The sequence below is a fragment of the Rana temporaria genome, chromosome 2, assembly GCF_905171775.1.
Source record: "Rana temporaria chromosome 2, aRanTem1.1, whole genome shotgun sequence".
NCBI lineage: Eukaryota > Metazoa > Chordata > Amphibia > Anura > Ranidae > Rana > Rana temporaria.
In genome coordinates, this window is record NC_053490.1 from 271,850,432 (window position 1) to 271,873,259 (window position 22,828).

Genomic DNA, 22,828 nt, shown 5'->3' on the forward strand with positions numbered 1-22,828 from the left:
TGCACATTTTTGGCACGTTCTGTGCGTTTTTGATGTGTTTCTGGATGCATTCCAGATGCTTTTTTTTTTTTTTACTATTTTTTTACTGTACTGGGGTCCGGTGCATTCCACTACATTGAAATATGTTTTAATGCATTCCGTTCCAGTACATTCCAGTGCAGAAAATGTAAGCACTGGTGTGAACTATGCCATTGGAAACCATATAACCTACTTTCCATGCGTTTTTGATGCAGAAAAAAACCCGCACAGGACTGCATGTGCTGTGAAATGTCCCTAAAGTTTGTAACTTTTTAATGTTTTTTTCTGATCTGTGTCCCATTGGGAGATTTTCTTTCACTTCCTGTCTTATAGCTACAATGGGAAGTGAGAAGAAATCCCTGTCTGGCACCTGAACTAGGGTCTGCATTGGTAGATTTCCCTCATTCCTGTTCTGGTCACAATCTAAAATATGGATTTCACTATGGTGATAACAGTAAACAGGATTGATCCTCCCTAATGGGGGAACATTAATCCCCCTCCCTACAATCTATACAAAACAAAAACAAATGTGTGCTTCCGGTTATTCATTGTCTTTTTCATTTCTTTTCTAGGATATGATTTACACTTCAGCTACAGAGTAGCTTTTATTGTCTTCTGTGTGAACAAAGTACAAGCCCTGTAACAAATGATCACATAGAAGCAGACAAGCTTGTGTCACCTATGTGCAGAGCCAGCCAATGAGATGAGTCCATTCCTCACAGGGCGGGACTTGGTGTAGGATGAACCCAGAAGGTTTAAATAGGAGCCGCTCTTCCGGTCTCATGACAGGCTCTGCAGAATTGGCAGAGACCGGTTATAATGGGTATGGCTGTTATTAGTTGTGCCAGCCTATTGGTGTGCCTGTGCGCCCTGCTCAGCGGGGTCTCCTCACGGTATACCCCCGATTGGGACTCCATAGACAAGCGCCCCCTGCCGGCCTGGTTCGATGAGGCGAAGTTCGGTATCTTCCTGCACTGGGGGGTGTTCTCGGTGCCGTCGTTCGGCAGTGAGTGGTTCTGGTGGAACTGGCGGCAGGAGAAGAGCAAGTCCTATGTGGACTTTATGACTAAGAACTATCCGCCTGGGTTCTCGTACGCGGACTTCGCCCCGCACTTCACCGCCGAGTTCTTCGATCCGGACTCGTGGGCTGAACTCTTCCAGCGGGCCGGGGCCAGGTGAGTGTACGTGGAGTGGGCTCTATACTATAGTATCCTATTGGGGCGCTGCACCCGGCTCAGGATGTGGGTGAACGCTACCAGGAAGTCAGTGATAGGAAAAGTCCTGTATTCTGCCTCACCCTAGCTCCGACACTGAGGAGGCGTGACTACTGCCCACTCAATTACCTATTGGTCAGTCTATGAGGTGCTAAGCCAATAGGAATGCTGTACAAGGTGTCTTAGTATGTAGGTGAAGTGAAGGATGCTGCAGGTGGAGTTTCTCCTCCTCATAGGTTTGTACTGTTCTGGAGGTGCCGCCTACCTTGTGTTAGGACAGCTCCTTAAAGTGGAGGTTCACCGTAAAAATACATTTTTGACATTAGAGCAAGCATAGTAAGGGCATATACTTTCGGCAGGTTTTTTTTTCTCAGTACTTACCTTTATATTCTGATTTGGTCCAGGGCTTCCGCGATCTGATGATTCCGGGACTGGGCGTTCCTATCCCAGCCTCAGGGTTCCGATGACTGCGGGACTGGGCGTTCCTATCCTTCAGTTCGATGATTGACGGCTTGTGAAACAGGTGACCTGTCGCACAACGCGCATCACCAGATTTCCGGAAATAGCCGAGCTGCGAGTTGGCACTATACGGCGCCTGCACCTGCCGTGTAGAGCTGACTGCTCAGGCGCGGTATAGTGCCGACTCGCAGCTCGGCTATTTCCCGACATCTGGTGACGCGCGTTGTGCGACAGGTCACCTGTTTCACAAGCCGTCAATCATCGAACGGAAGTATAGGAACGCCCAGTCCTGCAGTCATCGGAACCCGGAAGCCCTGGACAAAAACAGAATATAAAGGTATGTACGGAGAAAAAAAAAAAACGCCGAAAGTAAATGCCCTTACTATGCTGGCTCTGCTAGATGTAATATTATTTTTTTTTTTTTGGGTGAACCCCCCACTTTAACCATTTCACCCCCCCCCCCCCATGACCAGGCCATTTTTGCAATATGGCACTGCACTTTGTAGTAAATGATAGATAAATCTCCTTATTATATAGGATTTATATAGCGCCAACAGTTTATACAGCGCTTTACAATGTAGGGGGGTAGTACAAATACAATACACTTTTTAACGTATAGACAAATAGCTGCAAAGCGGGGTGGCTCTCATGTGATCGGCTGTGTCCAATCACAGCAGATCACATGTAAACAAGGAAATAACGTTTATCAGCTCCCCTCACACTGACAGAGTGTGAGGAGAGGCGATCAGCGGCATCTCACGGGGGGGATGTGTAAAGGTGATCCGGGCACTGATCATCAGTGCCGTAATTATGATGCAGCTCATCAATGATGCCACTCTGTGCCCATCGGTGCCACCTATTAGTTTTAGGGTTGCCACCTCATCTTTTTAAGCCTAAACACATGAATATTTACCATATACGCTTGCGCCGACGTCATCGGCTCATGCACACTGAAGAAAGGGCATGATCGTGCTGTGACCGGCGGCTCTCGCATGCACACACAGGAGTGACGTCACATGACTCCGACCAGTCACAGAGCCAGAGTCCATGGCCCCGGAAGGAAGAGGGGTGAAGATGGATGCGGTGACATCGCGGGCTTAGTTTTCAGGTAAGTGCAACGTAATGGGCTAGTATGCGATGCACACAAGCCCATTATGCTTTGACTTCGCAGGGGGGGGAAAAGAGGTAAAAACCCATCAGGTTTACTTCCTCTTTAACCCCTTCCTTACCGAGTCATTGTAAAATGACGTCAGCAGGAACCATCCCTCCCTCTGGGTGGACGTCATGACGTCCTGGGTGCCCTTGTGAGTCCCCTCCCCCCTACAGTTAGAATTACTCCCAGGGAACATATTTAACCCCCCCCCCTAGTGTTAACCCCCTCCCTGCCAGTCACATTTACACAGTAATCAAAGCAGTTTTATAGCACGGATCGCTATATAAATGTGAATGGTCCCAAAAACGTGTCAAAAGTGTCCGATATGTCATCGCAATGTCACGGTCACAATAAAAATCGCAGATCGCCGCCATTACAAGTAAAACAATTGAAATAAATAAAAATGCAATAAATCTATGCTCGATTTTGTAGATGCTATAACTTTTGCGCAAACCAATAAATATATGCTTATTGTGATTTTTTTTTTTTTTTTTTTTTTTTTAACAAAATATATGTAGAATAATTATCGGCCTAAACTGAGGAATTTTTTTTTTTTTTTTTAAAAATTGTGATATTTATTTATTAAATCAAAATTTTTTTTTTTCAAAATTGTCGCTCTTCTTTTGTTTATAGCGAAAAAAATAAAAACAGCGGAGGTGATCAAATACCACCAAACAAAAGCTCTATTTGTGGGGGGGGAAAACATAGATTTCATTTGGGTACAGCGTTGCATGACCGCGCAATTGTTATTTCCAAGTGCAACAGTGCTGAAAACTAAAAATTGGTCTGGGCAGGAAGGGGGTGAAAATGCCCTGTATTGAAGCGGTTAATACAGTAGGAATCGGAGGGCCCTGCTCATTGGAGCTTACAATCTAAGAGAGAGGGTCAAGACATACGAGGTAATAACTGTGGGGGATGTGCTGATGGAGAAGATAAATGTACAGTTGTTAGGTGGGGTCAGATGGTCTTTTCTGAAGAGATGCGTTTTCAGGGATCACCTGAAAGTGGACAAAGTAGGAGATGGTGGGACAGATTGGGGTAGAGCATTCCAGAGGAATGGGAGAGGCTTGGGAGAAGTACTGAAGGCGAACATGGGATGAGGTGACAGCGCAGGAGATCTTGGGAGGAGCGAAGAGAACCATTTTGTTGGTATTTTGGGACCAGGTTAGTGATGTAGCTGGGGGCCAGGTTGTGGATGGCTTTGTAAGTTATTAGTATCTTGAATTTAATTTGTTAGTTGATTGGCAGAGAGGAGTAGCAGATGCCAAGCTGTTTATAAGGTTGATGAGCCTGGCAGCAGCCTTTGTGATGGCTTGAAAGAGGGCATAGCCCCTACCCTGTCCACCTTAAGCTGAAATGTCCACCCTTGTTTCAGCCTAATCATCCATTTTATTGCACATAACATTATTTCTGAACTTATTTGTTTTGATTTCTTTGTATGTATGGATTGCATGGGTTATTACCAACGTGATTAAAATTTCATGTCAATAGCACCTTTAGAAATGATTTATATAAAAAAAAAAATACCCATGTCAGCTAACATTGTGAACACATTCAGATTGTCTGGACCTGGTGTTGCGTGGCTTCTATTGTTTGTAATCAGGAGTTTTATCATGTGACAATCAGGTTGCTGATCCTGTTTGACAGGACAGGTGTTCCTAAAGGTAAAGGGGAGGGCACTTTAGGACTTTACAAGCTTTTAAAAATCTTTCCCTCAACAATTTCTTGCATAACATGTCAACTCTTTCAGCCTTGCATGAATTTTTCTAACAAAGGAACAGAGTTGCAAATTTTGCCTTCCACCACCATACTTTTTTTGCTAGTCACTTGAAGCTTCCTTCTACCATCAATATTGTATCTTTACAGTGTACAGGTGCATCTCAAAAAATGTGAATATCATCAAAGTTAATTGATTTCAGTAATTCAATTCAAAAAGTAAAACTCACAATATTATATAGATTCAGTGATATATTTTCAAGCATATGTTTATTTTAATTTTGATTATTATGGCTTTCAGCTAGTATCAATCCCAAATTCAGTATCTGAAAAATGAATATTGCATAAGACCAATACAGAAGGAAAAAAAAAAGTTTTTTTTATTGGCTTGCTGAAAGGTATGTCCATGTACAGTTAAGTACCCGTCCGGTCCGCAGCTAAATCGTCAGCTATAGGGGTGATTCTCCCCCGATTTTGCCACAAGCTATTAGAGCTGCACAATTAATTGTTAAAAAAATCGCCATCTCGATTCAACCTCTCACACAATCTCTATTGCAGATTTTCCCGATTTCTTTCATGTAACAAGTGTAGAGACTTCTCTGCTAGTCTGACAAGTTTTTAACATTGCCGTATGGAGTCTCTGATGTTCTGTGATGCGTTCACTGCATAACACTTCACAGAACATTCAGGTAGAAAACCTTAATCTATGCCAGGTCATGTAACCGGGTTCCTTCTGTTCCAGGAAACGGCTTCCCACCCTACCAATTCAGATGGGACCAAAATGTAAATTTTTGGCCTAAAAGCAAAACGGTGTGGTGGGAAACGAACACTGCGCATCACCCTGAACACATCCCCAATGTGAAACGTGGTGGCAGCATCATGTTGTGGGGTTGTTTTTCTTTAAGGACGGAAGCTGGTCAGTTGATGGAAAGATTAGTGGAGCCAAATACAGGTCAATCTTATAACACCTGTTGGTCTGCAATAAGACTTGAGACTGGGACGGAGGTTCACCTTCCAGCAGGACAACAACCCTCAACATACAGCCAGAGCTACAATTGAATGGTTTAGCTTAACCACTTAAGGACCCCTTCACGCGGATATACGTCGGCAGAATGTCACGGCTGGGCACATCAACGTATATGTACGTTGTCCTTTAAGCCCAGTCGCGGGAGCGCGCCCGCGACCCGAAACTCAGTGACCGCGGGACTCGTGGACCCGATCGCCGCTGGAGTCCCGCGATCGGTCCCCGGAGCTGAAGAACGGGGAGAGCCGTGTGTAAACACGGCTTCCCCGTTCACTGTGGCGGCAGCATCGATCGTGTCATCCCTTTTATAGGGGGACACAATCGATGACATCACACCTCCAGCCACACCCCCCTACAGTTGTAAACACACTTTAGGTCACACATAACCCCATCAGCGCCCCCTGTGGTTAACTCCCAAACTGTAATTGTCATTTTCACAATAAACAATGCATTTTAAACGGACATGCTACAGGCGATGATTAGAGACTGCGGACATGCTACAGGCGATGATCAGAGACTGCGGACATGCTACAGGAGATGATCAGAGACTGCGGACATGCTACAGGAGATGATCAGAGACTGCGGACATGCTACAGGAGATGATCAGAGACTGCGGACATGCTACAGGAGATGATCAGAGACTGCGGACATGCTACAGGAGATGATCAGAGACTGCGGACATAATACAGGAGATGCGCCATGGTAATAAATGGTATCCACTTTAGGTGTCAGTGGTGATAATGTTGTGGTGTATGTGGCTGTTAGTGATTATATGATTATACATGAGAACACTGACCCTTATTTGCACTGTATGTGATGGTAAATGAGCTTCTGAAGGTTTGATTTTAAAGCTCACCATACACTATACAATCTCCTTAATATCTACCATTGACTATGGAGTACAAGGACCTGCCTGATTTAATAATTGAATCGTTTAGGTATGTCCTGTTACCTGTTTTTGATCCTAAAGATTTGTAAAGTGTATGACCAGCCACTTCAGAGTGAGAGACTCACTGGGTATTCTGACCTGCTATGTGCACATGCAAGGTACTACAAAGAGCACCATGACACTGAAAGTTTGCAGATATAAACCTTTTGACCACAGCCCAGTGTTTTGTCATTTCCTTATCTCAGCTTCTCTGTAACCATTTTTTTTTTAACCTTTTGTGCAGCAGATCATTTTCATCATTGTTCCTCATTCTTGCTACTGAAATTGCTTAACCAAATGTCTTCTCTCGCTTAGGTATGTTGTTTTGACGACAAAGCACCATGAAGGTTTCACTAACTGGGGCTCTCCTGTGTCCTGGAACTGGAATGCTGTAGACACTGGTCCACATCGTGACTTAGTGGGAGACTTGGGAGGAGCATTGAAGAAGAGGTTTGTTTTGCTTAATAGAATTGCTTGATGGCTTCTTGTAAACCACCATCCAACGTTCGTTATCACTCAGTGGTTGGCATATAGTAAAATGATTATAATAGCTAATGATACGTTTGTTTTTTCTTTCCCCCTAGAAACCTGCGTTATGGACTATATCATTCCCTGTTGGAATGGTTTCATCCCTTGTATTTATTAGACAAAAAGAATGGCTTCAAAACACAGTATTTTGTGTTTGCAAAGACTATGCCCGAGCTGTATGATTTGGTAACAAGGTAACTATATCTTTATAAGCAAATACAATGTATTTATGTTCTTTTGAATTTAAGTATAACTAAAGACAAAACTTGTCTGGGGCTGTGCATCTGCTCCACAGCTATCAAATTTTAAGACAGCTGTGTCTGTGCAGCCACTGCATCTGCATTCACTTCTATTGGCTGCCTGCATGGAGCTCAGGGTGGATGCCAATGCCAAGAAAAAGGCAGAGCCTGCACACAGTATGAGTGCCAGCGCCCATCTGAATGATGCCTAATTGTCCTGATCGTCAAAGTCACTGGTAATGAAAGTGAAGGTAAATTGAAAATTTTAAATTGCCACCAGAACAGGAATAGAAGGGAAATCTTCCTAAGCCCTGGTTCACACTGGGTACGATTTGGAACGATTTGAGATGCGATTTGACATGTCAAATCGCATCTCAAATCGGCGGCAATTGTCGGCAATGGCACTGTCCTAATCAGTGCGACGCCGCATCTGAGATTTCAAAAAGTAGTTCCTGTACTACTTTTTGCGATTTCGGGCCGCGATTTACATTAAGAAAGAGAGAAATAAACCGCGCTTAGGGCCCACCAAGGCTATTCAAGTAACAGTAGAACGCTACGCTAGGGATAATAAAATAATATGAAAATAAAGTAAATAGCTAAAGTGAATAGCTAAAGGGTGAATAAATAACGGGCTGCAGCCCCCCAAAAAGAATCCCCAAAGGAGATACAGAATAAATAAATAAAATAGGGTGGGGTGTTGGCGCTGCCCTACCTATAGACTGGTCCAAACCGTAAGGTGGGTACAATGACCCTAAAGGGTACAAAAATAGGTGATGGTGTAATTATCAAATATCCAGCATACTATGTGGAAGCAAATGTGTATCCCAACTGCATGTGATATGCAGGGTACCAGTGTCTAAGTGCTAGCATGCATGAATAGACATAAGCAAAAACAGGTGTACAAAATAAAAAATCACAAACTGTGCTGGCACCGACAGACTGTCAGATAGCCTGTGCAAACCTCCAGTGTGTGTATTATATACAATCCACTCAGTAATAAATAGTATAAAATATTAATGATGCTAACGAAAGAAAAGATAAATGTATATACAAAGCATAAACGCGTGTATCCGCTTTACGCACGTTTCGTCAAATTACGTCTTCAGAAGACGTAATTTGATGAAACGTGCGTAAAGCGGATACACGCACACCCGCACGCACTTCCGGTTTCTAGTCGCTCGTCAGTGGAACGCACGCCGTTCCCAGGCAGTTGCCGATACTTCCTGGCAAACCTAGTGCAGCGGTCGGAGCTATGCTAATAGGTTGTTAGCTGCTCTACCTGCATTGCTTGTTTCGCAGCAGTGTGAACCTAGGCTAAGGGGACATAGTTTCCTCTTTATAACTGTTGAAGAGGGGGTTTCTCTCACATTGGAAAGACCTCATCTCGCTTCCTGTTGAGTCAACAGGAATTGCATTTCCACAGATGGCAAGAAAAAAAGACCTAGTGGTGTTAACCCCCTCTACTCCTAGCCAAATTGGGGGCGGGGGTTGCAGTTCTTCTTTAAAGCACTAAAGTTTATATTTTTAATAGCTCTGAAACTGCAAGTAAAAAAAAAAGTGCATGCATACTTGCTAATCTGCTGAAGAAATATGTAAAATAGGTGCTTGCAACTTTAAAATGTATATTTTGACAACAGTATATGTGCTCCAATAGTCCATAGACTAAGAAAATCCATAGAACAGTTTCAAGTTCCTCCACACTTGGCTAGAAATTGTTTTTCTGACCGTTTTTCTCCCAAACCCAACTGCTGGTGCCACCACATGAAGTGTGAAATGCTCACTCACTAGGAAATAAGTCCTGAACCCTGGAAGGTCAATATGTGCTTTATATGACAACAGGAGAAATTCCACAGCTCTGGATACACTCTTGACAGTTTAAACCTACATCTCTCCTCCACAGCTCACAAGAAATACCAAGCAACAGAGGAAAATGCTCATAATGTAGTATATTTTATTATTATAAAAATCCCATTAAAATACAACATCTATTGCATTTAGTTATGCTGATAAGGGCACCAAAGTATACAGCCTAAAAACCAGTAATGGGAGACTGTGCCACCCTACCCCTACAGGACCCTGCTTGTGTTCCAAGCTTGGGGAAGTACCAGCCTGGACGGGACATCAATGATTATCGGAAGTGACGACCAAAGCAATCAGCATCCTGGGAAGCTCTTGTGATGGAGGTTTAAACTAGGAAACCATTGCTGTGAACCCAATGGAAAGAGTGTGTGGCACTTCGCCTGTTGTCTTATAAAGCAAATATTGACCTTCCTGGGTTCATGGGTCCATATTTTTTGGTGCGTGAGCACTTCATGTGGTGGCACCAGCGGTTGGTTTTGAGTGGGTGTGTTTTTTTTTTTTTTAGTGTGTTAGGATTTACCTTTTAAAATGATTGGCATCAAACTTCAAGCTCCTGAACTAAGCTTTAGGTTGGGTTTACATCTCCGTGCAGAGTGGCTCACAGCAGGGGTTCGGTGCGTCTGTTCACCATTTCAGGTCCGCTTTCGGTCCGAATTTTTGGCTGAATTCAGACCTGAAACAGACCAGAAGACGCACAGGACAGGACCCCCGTCCCAGAGCTGTGTGAAACGGCTCCATTGAAAGCTGGTCATGGGCTCCTGACATGCGGATTGGCTGTGGAGAAACCCCACATCCAATTCTCAATAGTGTGAACCCGATCTTGCTGTGAGTTTTGAGCCTCCAGGCCTTTTGTCTGTGCTGAGTCTCCAATGTCGTTGGAGAAGACATGGACACTGTTTACTGTGCAATGTTTATAGGGGGAGTGATGACTGACCCATATATATGGTATTCATCATTATCATTTTAGATACCAGCCGGATTTGATTTGGTCTGATGGTGACTGGGAATCGCCAGATACTTACTGGAACTCTACTGATTTTCTGGCATGGCTTTACAATGACAGCCCTGTTAAGGTATGGTGTTTTTTGTTTTGTTTTTCCTGAATATATTGCTTAACCACTTCAGCCCCAGACCATTTGGCTGGTCAAAGACCAGGCCACTTTTTGCGTCGCCTTTAACTGACAATTGCGTTGTCGTGTGACGTGGCTCCCAAACAAATTTAACGTCTTTTTTCCCCCCCCACAAATAGAGCTTTCTTTTGGTGTTATTTGATCACGTCTGCAGTTTGAATTTTTTGCTCTATAAACAAAAATAGAGCGACAATTTAAAAAAAAATGCAATATTTCCCTTTTGCTATAACAGGGATCGACAAATCCCGGGCGCCAGGTCGCCATGGCGACTAGAAATAGGGTCCTGGCGACTTGGCTTGGAAGGGGGGCAAAAAAAAAAAAATTTTTTTTTTTTTTTTTTTTTTTTTTTGTGAGCTGGGGCCATCTGGTGGTGAGCCGTTGGTATTACAAGTTATTACCACCAGATGTGAGCTGGCGCCATCAATTTAGCCGATACGTATTTTTTCCCTCAATTTAGCCGATACGTATTCTTCTACATATTTTTGGTAAAAAAAATCACAATAAAGTGTTTGGGTTGCGCAAAAGTTATAGCGTCTACAAAAAAGGGAACCGTTTTATGGCATTTTTACTAATAATTTTATTTTTTTTACTAGTAATGGGTGGCGATCTTTCTGTTAAAAAAAAAAAAGTGTAATGGGTGGCGATTAGCAATTTTCATAGTGACTGCGTCATATCGGACACTTTTGCCACCATTTTGGGACCATTGTCATTCTTACAGCGATCAGTGCTATAAAAATGCACTTTTTACTGTAAATATTACACTGGCAGTGAAAGGGTTAACCTGTAGGGGGCGCTGAAGCAATAAAGTGTGACCTAGGGAGTGCTTCTAACGGTTGGGGGGCGTGGCTTGCTGTGACACATCACTGATCGCTGTTCCTGATGACAGGGAACACTATCAGTGACAGTGTCACTAGGCCAGTGGTCTCAAAGTACCGGCCCGCGGGCCATTTGCGGCCCACGGACCAGTTATAAATGGCCCGCAGGCAGGGTGGAAGTGAGGGGAGTGTTTTTTTTTTGTTTTTTTTAGCTGGCGCCATCTGGTGGTGAGCCATTGGTATTACAAGTTATTACCACCAGATGTGAGCTGGCGCCATCTGGTGGTGGCCGTTGGTATTACAAGTTAAGCATTACAAGTTAAACAGCAATTCTAATGTCATTTTACACTATTTTCACTGCCATCTTCTTCCCTCTAATTAGAACCCCCAAACATTATATATATTTTTTATCCTAACACCCTAGAGAATAAAATAGCGATTGTTGCAATACTTTCTGTTACGCCGTATTTGCGCAGCGGTCTTACAAGCGCACTTTTTTGGGAAAAATTACACTTTTTTTAATTAAAAAATAAGACAACAGTAAAGTTATCCCCATTTTTTTTAATATTATGAAAGATAATATTACGCCGAGTAAATTCATACCCAACATGTCACGCTTCAAAATTGTGTCCGCTTGTGGAATGCCGACAAACTTTTTTACCCTTTAAAATCTTCATAGGCGACGTTTAAAAAAATCTACAGGTTGCATGTTTTAAGTTACAGAGGAGCTAGAATTATTGCTCTCGCTCTACCAATCGCGGTGATACCTCACATGTGTGGTTTGAACACCGTTTACATATGCGGGCGCTGCTCACGTATGTGTTCACTTCTGCGCGCAAGCTCGTCGGGACGGGGTGCGTTTTCTGGCTCCTAACTTTTTTAGCTGGCTCCTAGATTCCAAGCAAATTTGTCAAACCCTGACTTACACCAGTGCTGGTGGTAATAATGCGCTCGCTGACACCAGTGCTGGTGGTAATAATGCGCTCGCTGACACCAGTACTGTTGTTTTTGAAGTTTGAAAGTTTGCATGTGGCCCCCCATGGCATATGAAAACTTGTCTTGTGGCCCTCAGGTAATTTGAGTTTGAGACCCCTGCACTAGGCAGAATGGGGAGATGTTGTATTCACACTAACATCTCCCCGTTCAGCTTATGTGACAAGATTGCACTACTCCGGCAGACATCGAGTCCGTGGGTCCAGAGGGCACGGTCAAGGAGCTTGTGGCAGGGTCGCGAGCGCGCCACCACACGGAAGCAATTTAAGGGGACGTGTGTGTGTGTATATATACGTCCATTTGCGCAGCCATGCCATTCTGTCGACGTACAAGTTTGTGCGGCGGTCGGCAAGCGGTTAATTTTAGGGTATGTCATTGCTACAGATCCACATTGCACAATATGCCACATGCATATATTTGACTTGTACATTGCCTAGATTGTGAATCTGAATCTGGCTACTTGAGGTAAATTGTTTGTTTATTTTTTAATAACCTGCACAAATAAATTCTAAATAGTTATTATAGAATCATAATTAAACAATAATATAATGTTTTACATTTTTTTTTATTGTACATATTTTTTTTTTTTTTAGGACAAAGTTGTGGTCAATGACCGTTGGGGAAGCAACTGTTCATGCTATCATGGAGGTTATTATAACTGTGCTGATAAGTTTAGTCCTTCTACATTGCCTGACCACAAATGGGAGAAATGCACTTCCATGGACTACTATTCATGGGGTTATCGACGCAACATGCAGTACTCTCAGATTATGACTGAAGCAAGCATCATCTCTGTGAGTAAAATGCATATTTTTTGAGGAATGCATGCATTTAAAAAATAGTGTTTGTGTGTGTGTGTGTGTGTATATGTATATATAATCTACACACACACAAGAGTACACCCCTCACATTTTTGTAATTATGTTATTAAATATTTTGGTATATCTTTTCATGTGACAACACTGAAGAAATGACACTTTGCTACAATGTAAAGTAGTGAGTGTGCAGCTTGTATAACAGTGTAAATTTGCTGTCCCCTCGAAATGACTCAACGCACAGCCATTAATGTCTAAACTTCTGGCAACAAGTGAGTACCCCCCTAAGTAAAAATGTCAATATTTTGTGTGGCCACGATTATTTTCTATCGCTGCCTTAACCCTCTTGGGCACGGAGTTCACAGGTTGCCACTGTAATCCTCTTCCACTCCATGATGACATCACAGAGCTGATGGCTGTTGGAGAGCTTGCTCTCCTCCACCTTCCGTTTGGAGGATGCGCAATAAGATTTAGGTCTGGAGACATGCTTTGTCAGTCTATCACCTTTACCCTCAGTTTCTTTAGCTAGGCAGAGGTTGTCTTGGAGGTGTTTGTAGTTATGTTGAAATACTGCCCTGCGGCCCAGTCTCTGAAGGGAGGGGGGATCATGCTCTGCTTCAGTATGTCACAGTACATGTTGGCATTCATGGTTCCTTCAATGAACTGTAGCTCCCTAGTTTCGGCAGTATTCATGCAGCCCCAGACCATGACACCACCACCATGCTTGACTGTAGGCAAGACACACTTGTCTTTGTACTTCTCATCTGGTGGCCACTACACATGCTTTACACATCTGAACCAAAAGTTTATCTTGGTCTTATCAGACCACAGGACATGATTCCAGTAATCCATGTCCTTAGTCTGCTTGTCTTTAGCAAACTGTTTGCAGGCTTTATTGTGCATCATCTTTAGAAGAGGCTTCCTTCTGGGACGACAGCCATGCAGACCAATTTGATGCAGTGTGCTGCGTATGGTCTGAGCACTGACAGGCTGACGCCCCCATCCTTTCAACCTCCACAGCAATGCTGGCAGCGCTCATACGTCCATTTCCCAAAGACAATCTCTGGATATGACGCTGAGCACATGCACTCAACTTCTTTGGTCGACCATGGCGAGGCCTGTTCTGAGTGGAACCTGTCCTTTTAAACCGCTGTATGGTCTTGGCCACCGTGCTGCAGCTCAGTTTCAGGGTCTTGGCAATCTTCTTATAGGCTAGACCATATTTGAGGATCTGAAAAAAAGAATTGTTGCTCTACATGGAGTTTTGCCATAAGGCGCCACGTTGAACTGCCAGTGACCAGAAAGAGAGAGAGCGATAACACCAAATTTAACACACCTGCTCCCCATTCACACCTGAGACCTTTTAACACTGACGAGTCACATGACATCAGGGAGGGAAAATGGCTAATTGGGCCCAATTTGGACATACTTACTTTTGTTGCCAGCGGTTTAGACATGAATGGCTGTGTGTTGAGTTATTTTTAGGGGACAGCAAATTGACACTGTTATACAAGCTGTACGCTCACTACTTTACATTGTAGAAAAGTGTCATTTCTTCAGTGTTGTCACATGAAAAGATAGAATAAAGTATTTATAAAAATGTGAGGGGTATAATCACTTTTGTGAGATAGATCAAGTGAGCTATATCTAAAATCTATTATACACAGTATCTTTTGGCCTCAGCAAAACATGAAGTACATACACTGTGTGCACAATTATTAGTCAAGTTGTTGAGGATTAATTTCATTATTGAACTACTGAAAGTGAGGGTTTGGCTTTTCTCAGGAGATTTTCTGTGTGTGCACAATTATTGGACAACTATTCGGCTTCATTCACACCTGAGCATTTCAAAGTCGCATGATTTTTACCGTGATTTTCTCACAATTTTGTTCAGGTCACCAATGTAAAAGGCAGAAACGCCTGGAATCTGCCCCAAAGAAGCCCATGTTCTTTTCTGAACTTAGAGCATTTTTCATGCATTTTTGCTTCAGGTGATAACGCTCAGATGTAAACAGGTGACATTGAAATTAATGTGATTTTGCTTGTTAGGCGTTTTTTTTTTTTTTTTACGCTTTTTTTTTTTTTTTTTATATCTGAAAACGTTCAGGTGTGAATGCAGCCTAAGGCCTCTTTCTCACGGGGGGCGGAACCGTGTGCCGGCTCCGCTTTGCTCAGTGGGAATCGCTCCGTCGATCCCCGCTGAGCAGGCAGATGACAGGTCTGTCTCTTCACACTGTGCAGGGACTGACCTGTCAGAGCACCGCTCCCCCCTATGGGGGGTCGGATGTCGACGGACCGTAGAGTCCGTCATCCGATCTGCAGACAGACGGGGAAAAAAATAGGGTTTTCCCTCGTCACACTGAACGGTCCGCCTGTGTGAAAAGGGGCCTAAGGGCCCTTTCACACGGGGCGGATCAGTAATGATCTGCCTCCGTGTGTCCGCTTTGCTCCACGGGGATCCTCCGTAAAATCCCCGCTGAGCCCTCAGCTGACAGGGCGGTCCCCGCACACCCTCTCTCCCCTATGGGGGGATCGGATGAACACGGACCGTATGTCTGTGTTCACCCGATCCGCCAGACGGAAGAAAAATAGGATTTTCTTCCGTCCACAAAAGCAGAGATTTGCGGAGGCGGGTGATTACGGGTGTCAGCGGATGGTCATCTGCTGACACCCGCAATCACATAGGGACCAATGTATGTCCTGTTTTCATCTGCAACGGATGGATGAAAATGCAGACATACGGTCCGCACATGTGAAAGGGGCCTTGGTGTGCAGAAATATTATGCAACTAAATGAAAAACAAACTTTCCCATCTCACTTGTTGTTCTCATGTTTAAAAGATTAAAAACAAACCACTCTAAATTTACAAATAAACATTTCTGACATTTAAAAAAATAAATAAAAATCCGTGACCAATGTAGCCACCATTCTTTTCAATAACTGTCAAAGCCTTCCATTCATGGAGTCTGTTCTGTTGATCAACGTTTTGTGCAGCAGCCATAGCCTCAGACACTGTTCAGAGAGGTGAGGACCCACAGGTTCTCAATAGGGTTTAGGTCGGGTAAGGAAGGGGGCCATATCATTCATTCATCTTTAACCACTTCAGCCCTGGAAGATGACCAGGCCATTTTTTGCACTATGGCACTGCGTCACTTTAACTGACAATTACACGGTCCTGCCATGCTGTAGTCAAACAAAATTGACATCCTTTTTTTTTTTTTTTTCACAAGTAGAGCTTTTTTTTGGTGGTATTCGATCATCTCCTGCGGTTTTTATTTTTTGTGGCATAAACAAAAATGCGACTTTTTTTAATATTATTATTATTTTTTTTTTTCCTATAATATCCCAAACATTTTTTAACACATTTCTTCATCAGTTTAGGTCAATATGTATTCTACATACTTCTAGTAAATTTATTTTTGCAATAAGCGTATATTGATTGGTTTGCACAAAAGTTATAACGTCTAAAAAATAGGGTATATATTTATAGCATTTTTAAATGTATTTACTAGTTACGGCGGTGATCTGTGCCTTTTAGTAGTACTGCGACATTGTGGCGGACAGATCGCGTACACCTTTTTGAGATCATTGACATTTATACAGCATTACTGGCAGGGAAGGTGTTAACACTAGGGGGCGATCAAGGGGTTAAACGTGTTCCCTCGTGAGTGTTTCTTACTGTGGGGGGGGGGGGGGTGGGACTGACTGGGGGAGGAGACGTATAGCTGTTATAATTGCTACAAACAGCAGATCTGTCTCCTCTCAGAACGAGGTTTTGTGTGTTTACACACACAATTCCCCGTTCTGGCTCTCGTGCACGCAATTTCGCTCGCCGACCAAGAGCATTGGCTGGTCCCCCGCGCGTGCCTGCTATGGCTCTCAAAGGCGCCAACGTACCAATACGGTGATTCGCGGGAACGTGCCACTTTGCCGATGTATCTATCGGCATGAGCTGGTTGGCAAGTGAAGTATTGTCCTGCATAAATATCTTAGTCTTCTTGAAAGATGCAGACTTTTTCCTGTATCACTGCTTGAAGAAGGCGTCTGTCTAAAAACTGGCAGTAGGTTTGGGAGTGGATTTTTGAGTCTATCTTCAACCCGAAAAGGTCCAACTAGCTCAGCTTTAATAATACCAGTAATACCCCACCTCCACCTTGCTGGTGTTTAAGTCGCTATGGAGTTCTCTGACCATTACTGAACACTTTTTCTGGGTTTTCTGGGTAGGTTGCAGTTCTGGAATATGACAGCACTGGAGATAATGGGCTCCTGGTAGCTTCTCGTTTGATTCTTCTCAAATATTTCTTGGCAATTTCAAGAGTGCTGCATCCCTCTGAAATACTTTTTTTTTTATTTTATTTTTTTGACTTTGTCAGTTAAGCAAGTCCTCTTCTCCTATTGTTTGGCCTATTTTGCCTAAGGAAATGAATTAGGGTGTTGGTCTCTTTGGGCCACACCCTTCCTCATTACACAAGTACACATCACCTGATATGATTAAATCCGATAAGCATTCATGTTTATACAGCTTGGAGTTGGGAAAATATGCATAAAAATTATGTTTTGGTCAAAACACTCACTTGCCTAATTGTGTGCACACAGTATATAACCTAAAAGATAAGGTGGTATGCACAGGGTTTGAAAGATGAACACTTGTGATGAAGTTTCCACAAGGCACAAGCTTGTCTTTCTCTGCATGTGCCACATCAAAATGAACCTCATTGAGTGCTCACATTTTAAGCCTTTAGTGCCACCTTCTCTTTTGGAATATATATCAGGGACACACACCTTTTGAACATACAGTGAGGGAAAAAAAATTGATCCCCTGCTGATTTTTTTTTTTTTTTTTTCTTTTTTCTTTTTTTTTACATTTGCCCACTGACAAAGAAATGACCAGTCTATAATTTTAATGGTAGGTTTATTTTAACAGTGAGAGGCAGAAAAACAAAAATATCCATAAAAACACATTTAAAATGTTGTATAAATTTGCATTTTAATGAGTGAAATAAGCATTTGATTCCCCCTATCAATCAGCAAAATGTCTGGCTCCCAGGTGTCTTCTATACAGGTAACAAGCTGAGAATAGGAGTGCTCCTAACCTCAGCTTGTTACCTGTTTAAAAGACACCTGTCCACAGAAGCAATCAGATTCCAATCACTCCACCATGGCCAATACCAAAGCACTGTCCAAGACTGTCAGGTACAAGATTGCAGACCTACCCAAGGCTGTAATGGGCTACAAGACCATTACCAAGCAGCTTGATGAGTGAGTGACAACAGTGATTGCAATTATTTGCAAATTAAGTTTGCTAATGAACATCTGATTCAGTGGAGAACTGGGTGAAAGTGTTGTCGTCAGATTATACCAAAATCAAGATCTTTGGCATCAACTCAACATGTTTGGAGGAGGAGAAATGCGGTCTGACTTGTTGGCCATTTTTCAGAGAATATGAATAACTCAAACTTTTCTTAATGACAACAAACTACCCACATGACCCTGATCAAACGTTTAAATACCTTGGTGATTTTGGCCTGATAACATGCACATAAGTTGACACAAAGGGGTTTGAATGGCTATTACAGGTAACCATCCTCACCTGTGATCTGTTTGCTTGTAATTAGTTTGTGTGTGTGTGTTTCTGGACTCCTGACAGACCCTTGCATCTTTCATCCAGTGCTGCACTGACGTTTCTGGATTTTGAGTCCTGGGGAAAGCAAAATTGTCAAAGGATCGGCTTCAAAAGGTAGTTGAACTGTATAAAACAGGAAAGGGATATAAAAGATATCCAAGGAATTGAGAATGTCAATCAGCAGTGTTCAAACTCTAATCAAGAAGTGGAAAATGAGGGGTTCTGTTGAAAACAAACCACGGTCAGGTACACCAACTAAAATTTCCAGCCACAACTACCAGGAAAATAGTTCGGGATGCAAAGAAAAACCCACAAATAAGTTCAGGTGAAATACAGGACTCTCTGAAAACATGTGGTGTGGCTGTTTCAAGATGTATGAGGCACTTGAAGAAAGATGAGCTGCATGGTCGAGACGCCAGAAGAAAGCCATAACGCAAATGCCACAAAGTATCCCACTTAAAATATGCAAAACAGCACAGAGACAAGCCTCAAACCTTCTGGCACAAAGTCATTTGGAGTGATGGGACCAAAATGTAGCTTTTTGGCCAAAACCATAAACGCTACATTTGGAGAGAAGTCAACAAGGCCTATGATGAAATCAATCCACTTCCATGTTTCATTCCTACTGTGAAACATGGAGGTGGATTGCTGATGTTTTGGGGATGTGTGAGCAACAAAGGCACAGGAAATTTGGTCAAAATTGTTGGCAAGATGAATGCAGTGTGTTATCAAAAAATACTGGAGGAACATTTGCATTCATCAGCCAGGAAGCTGTGCATGGGACGTACTTGGAGACTCCAACATGATGATGATCCAAAACACAAGGCCAAGTTGACCTGTCATTGGCTACAGCAGAATAAAGTGAAGGTGTTGGAGTGGCCATCTCAGTCTCCTAACCTCAATATCATTGAGCCACTCTTGGGAGATCTCAAAACGTGCAGTTCATGCAAGACAGCCCAAGAATTTACAGGAACTGGAGGCTCTTTTTGCCAAGAGGAATGGGCAGCTTTACCATCTGAGAAGATAGAGCCTCATCCACAAATACCACAAAAGACTTCAATAAAGAGGCAATACACAGTATTAAGAATTGGGGTATGCCAACTTTTGATCAGGGTCATTTGGGTAGTTTCTGTTGTCATTATTTAAAGAGTAAACAGTTGATTTGATAATAAATGACTTCAGCTAAACACTAACCATGAGTGAAAAGTTTGTTTTCATTCCTATTCTTTGAAAAATGGCCAAGAAATCATAAATTCTGCCAGGGTATGTAAACTTATGAGCACAACTGTATAGTGTTCATAAATTGGTAGGGCCTGTGTTTTTTGTAAAAAAGCAAAAAAAAAAAACGAAGTCCTTTTAATTTCTAAAATGTTCCTATATTGCCTTTCAGGACCTTGTGCAGACTGTGAGTTTTGGAGGAAATTATCTCTTAAATGTCGGACCCAGCAAAGAGGGCCTGATTATGCCAATTTTTCAAGAGAGACTTCTGAATATAGGAAAATGGATGGACATAAATGGCGAGGCAATTTATGCCTCTAAACCTTGGAGGGTACAGAAAGAAAATAGCACTTGCAGCATTTGGTAAGTGTCGTACAAACCATATGAACATGTGTTTCTGCTACACGGGGTAAGGATGCTACAACACCTTGCATGACAGTCAAAAGTTGTGTTTGTGTATGGGTACAGCATCATACACAGTCATGTGCTTATCTCATAAAAGACATTGCTTCCAGGAATAGAGCTGTGGAAGCTTTCAGTGCAGGATATGAGCTATAACAGCCATCTTTACAGGTTCCCCTTTTTAATTGCAGAATGGCCATACTTGACTGTAAAATTTAACATGCAGTTTTTGCATTTCCGAATGTTGCTGGGTTAATATGAATGCCCTATTTATCATAGACAAATAGTTATCTCCATTTCTCAAATAGTATAGAAAAAGTATGACCTTTTTGTACTTCTCAATTTTTAACAAGGGTATTTTTTTCCAGGTACACTTCCAAAGGATCAGTTGTATATGGCATCTTTCTAACATGGCCTGAAGGAAATCAGATAAAGTTGGTTTCACCAAAAGCCTCTCCAAATACTAACGTGAGTATTTTTATATACGATATTAAAGTGAAGCCCCAGTACAATCTTTATCTTATAGTTGGTAAGGTATAGAAAATCCTTTTGTGTTTATTGTGATCATCCCTGTTAAGAGATCCCTTCGCTACCAGTTGTGTACAAATTAGAACAGGAAGTACATTTGCATTTCTCTAGAGGAAGATGGTGCTGCAAGCACAGTCAAAGTTTTAAAAGCGGAGGTCAAAAAAAAAAAACTCCAGGCCGGAAGACCTAGAGATGTGTTTGCTCTTATCATAATGTCATGTTGATTACGTATGTGGCTTTAATTTTTTTGCAAGAAATCTTCTTATTTTTATAATCCAGAAGTATATTTTTATTTTTATAATCCAGAAGTATATTTTTATAAGTAATCTAAACTCTTTGGTCACCTTTTCACTTGCTAATTGAATTGCTGCCTGCAGGTGACCATGTTGGGTCTCACAGGAGAACTGCGGTGGAAACCGGACCCAGAGTCGGGGATCATCGTTCAACTGCCATTCATTCCTCCTGGCGTCTTTCCTGTGGAATTTGGCTGGACACTAAGACTGAATGGAGTAAATTGAGTTTTAAAGAAAAATAGCTGGTTGCATTTAATAAGGGCAACTGAATGAAATCTGAGTATTAAATCGTGGAGGCTGAAATTGTCAGTCAATTGTCTTTTGCTGCTAAAGATGATCTGGTTAAGCTGATCTAAAACTGTATGTTTAGCCTTAGACTTGGATGTATTTTCTCAAATTTCAAGGAAAATGTTGCTGCCTTCAGATTAGGGCGTTTTCTAGATCTAGTGAGTTATGAAGTGTTTATTGAGTCTGAATTAAATATGTAATTTGAGGAGAATACCAACCACTTGGGGATACAGTGGAATATATTACAATGTGAATTGCATTGCAAGACCTGTAAGCAGCCATTCTTTATGGCTCATTCACACTTCTAAATTGAAGGAAAAATTCCAGGTGTAATTTATTTTTAAATAGTTAGGGCCAATTTCATCTAAACCGTTCTATTAATGGATTATATGGCCATTGTATCTGCTGTAATATACTGTACTTACATTAGTAAGAGGTGCTGTATTCCAGCTGCAGTACAGGCAACTTCCTGTCTGCTGCTGGAAGTAGAGTCTGGCGGAGTGCTTCTCCTCAAGGAGAAGCCTTGTATTTTTATTAAATAAATACGGAGCTCCTCTACCAGAGGTGTAAACTGTGATGTCTTCCGTCCACCTCTCAACCTTTGCCAACAGAAGTAAGGATTGTATTCATTGATTAAAAATACAAGGCTTCTTTTTGAATGGCAAAGAAGCCCTCATCCTGACTTTTTTTAATTCCAGCTGCAGACAGTAATTTACCCTTGCTGCTCTGGGGACACAGCACTGCTTCTCTATGTAGCTAGAGCTACTACAGTCCATTAGCGCACGCACAAGTGTCACATGCTTCACGTTCTGTAATGGAAAGAAATACATTTGGGCCAGCTTGGCACAAGCAAACAATTTAAATTTGTTTTTTTTACTTTAAAATATGCAGCCATTTTAATCTAGATTTTGTGTATCTCCATACTCCCCTTTTTTTTTATTATTATTATTATTTTATGGTTCAGATATACTGAAAAAGTTAAAGTAGAAAAAGCATTTTTTTATGAGGGTGTGAATGGCCCTTCAGACTTGATGGCTTAGAGTAAACCTGGGAGCAATATAGCAGCTGCCATTGTGCCATTGCTCGGTTACTTGAGAGAATACTTGTTAACTGGCTGGTACGCTGATCCAATGGCTTTAATTATTTCCGAGACGCTCATTTAGAATAAGTATGCAGATTAAAAAGGTGAGCAAAAAGTGAGAACACCTTATCTGCTTACCTGTTGCAGGTTGAGGATTTAAAATAATGTGCAACAATGACAATTGGCATTTTTAGGTGCATAAATAGCCCTTGTTCCTTTCTTTTTATGAGAGTTGTCTTGAATAGTTGACAGTGGATCACAGGCACGAAAGGCTTATGGGATGTTGCCTTTACCAGTACTGCATTATGTGATCTGTTCTTTTATGCCTTAAGGTGATTGCCCGTTGATTCTCCCTTCATGATAGAAGCCTCTTTGGTCCAAATTTGATAGTAAATGACTTGGGTGTGTTGGCTGATCATTGCACATTCCTAAAGGTCAGTCCATGTTTTTCAGGGTTTACTTAATTTTTTACATATTGCTAATAAAATGCCTATCTGTGGTTA

General features: G+C 42.2%; 1 protein-coding gene across 1 annotated transcript; it reads left to right on the forward strand.

Annotated features, from left to right (window-relative positions):
• The first annotated feature begins 780 nt into the window (after nucleotides 1–780).
• FUCA1 (alpha-L-fucosidase 1) lies at nucleotides 781–22,828 on the forward strand. Its single transcript, XM_040336984.1, has 8 exons — nucleotides 781–1,193; nucleotides 6,828–6,962; nucleotides 7,097–7,234; nucleotides 10,107–10,212; nucleotides 12,671–12,871; nucleotides 19,906–20,096; nucleotides 20,504–20,603; nucleotides 21,041–22,828. Exons 1-8 carry the CDS (start codon nucleotides 838–840, stop codon nucleotides 21,179–21,181), a joined length of 1,368 nt encoding a protein of 455 aa, XP_040192918.1. The 5' UTR covers nucleotides 781–837; the 3' UTR covers nucleotides 21,182–22,828.

What these genes read in the sequence shown, in the direction of transcription:
- FUCA1 (XM_040336984.1), top strand. Translation starts at nt 838, where the DNA reads ATGGGTATGGCTGTTATTAGTTGTGCCAGCCTATTGGTGTGCCTGTGC. An exon ending in GGAGGAGCATTGAAGAAGAG is followed by an intron (nt 6,963 to 7,096) that starts GTTTGTTTTGCT and finishes CTTTCCCCCTAG; the next exon opens with AAACCTGCGTTATGGACTAT. An exon ending in CTGAAGCAAGCATCATCTCT is followed by an intron (nt 12,872 to 19,905) that starts GTGAGTAAAATG and finishes ATTGCCTTTCAG; the next exon opens with GACCTTGTGCAGACTGTGAG.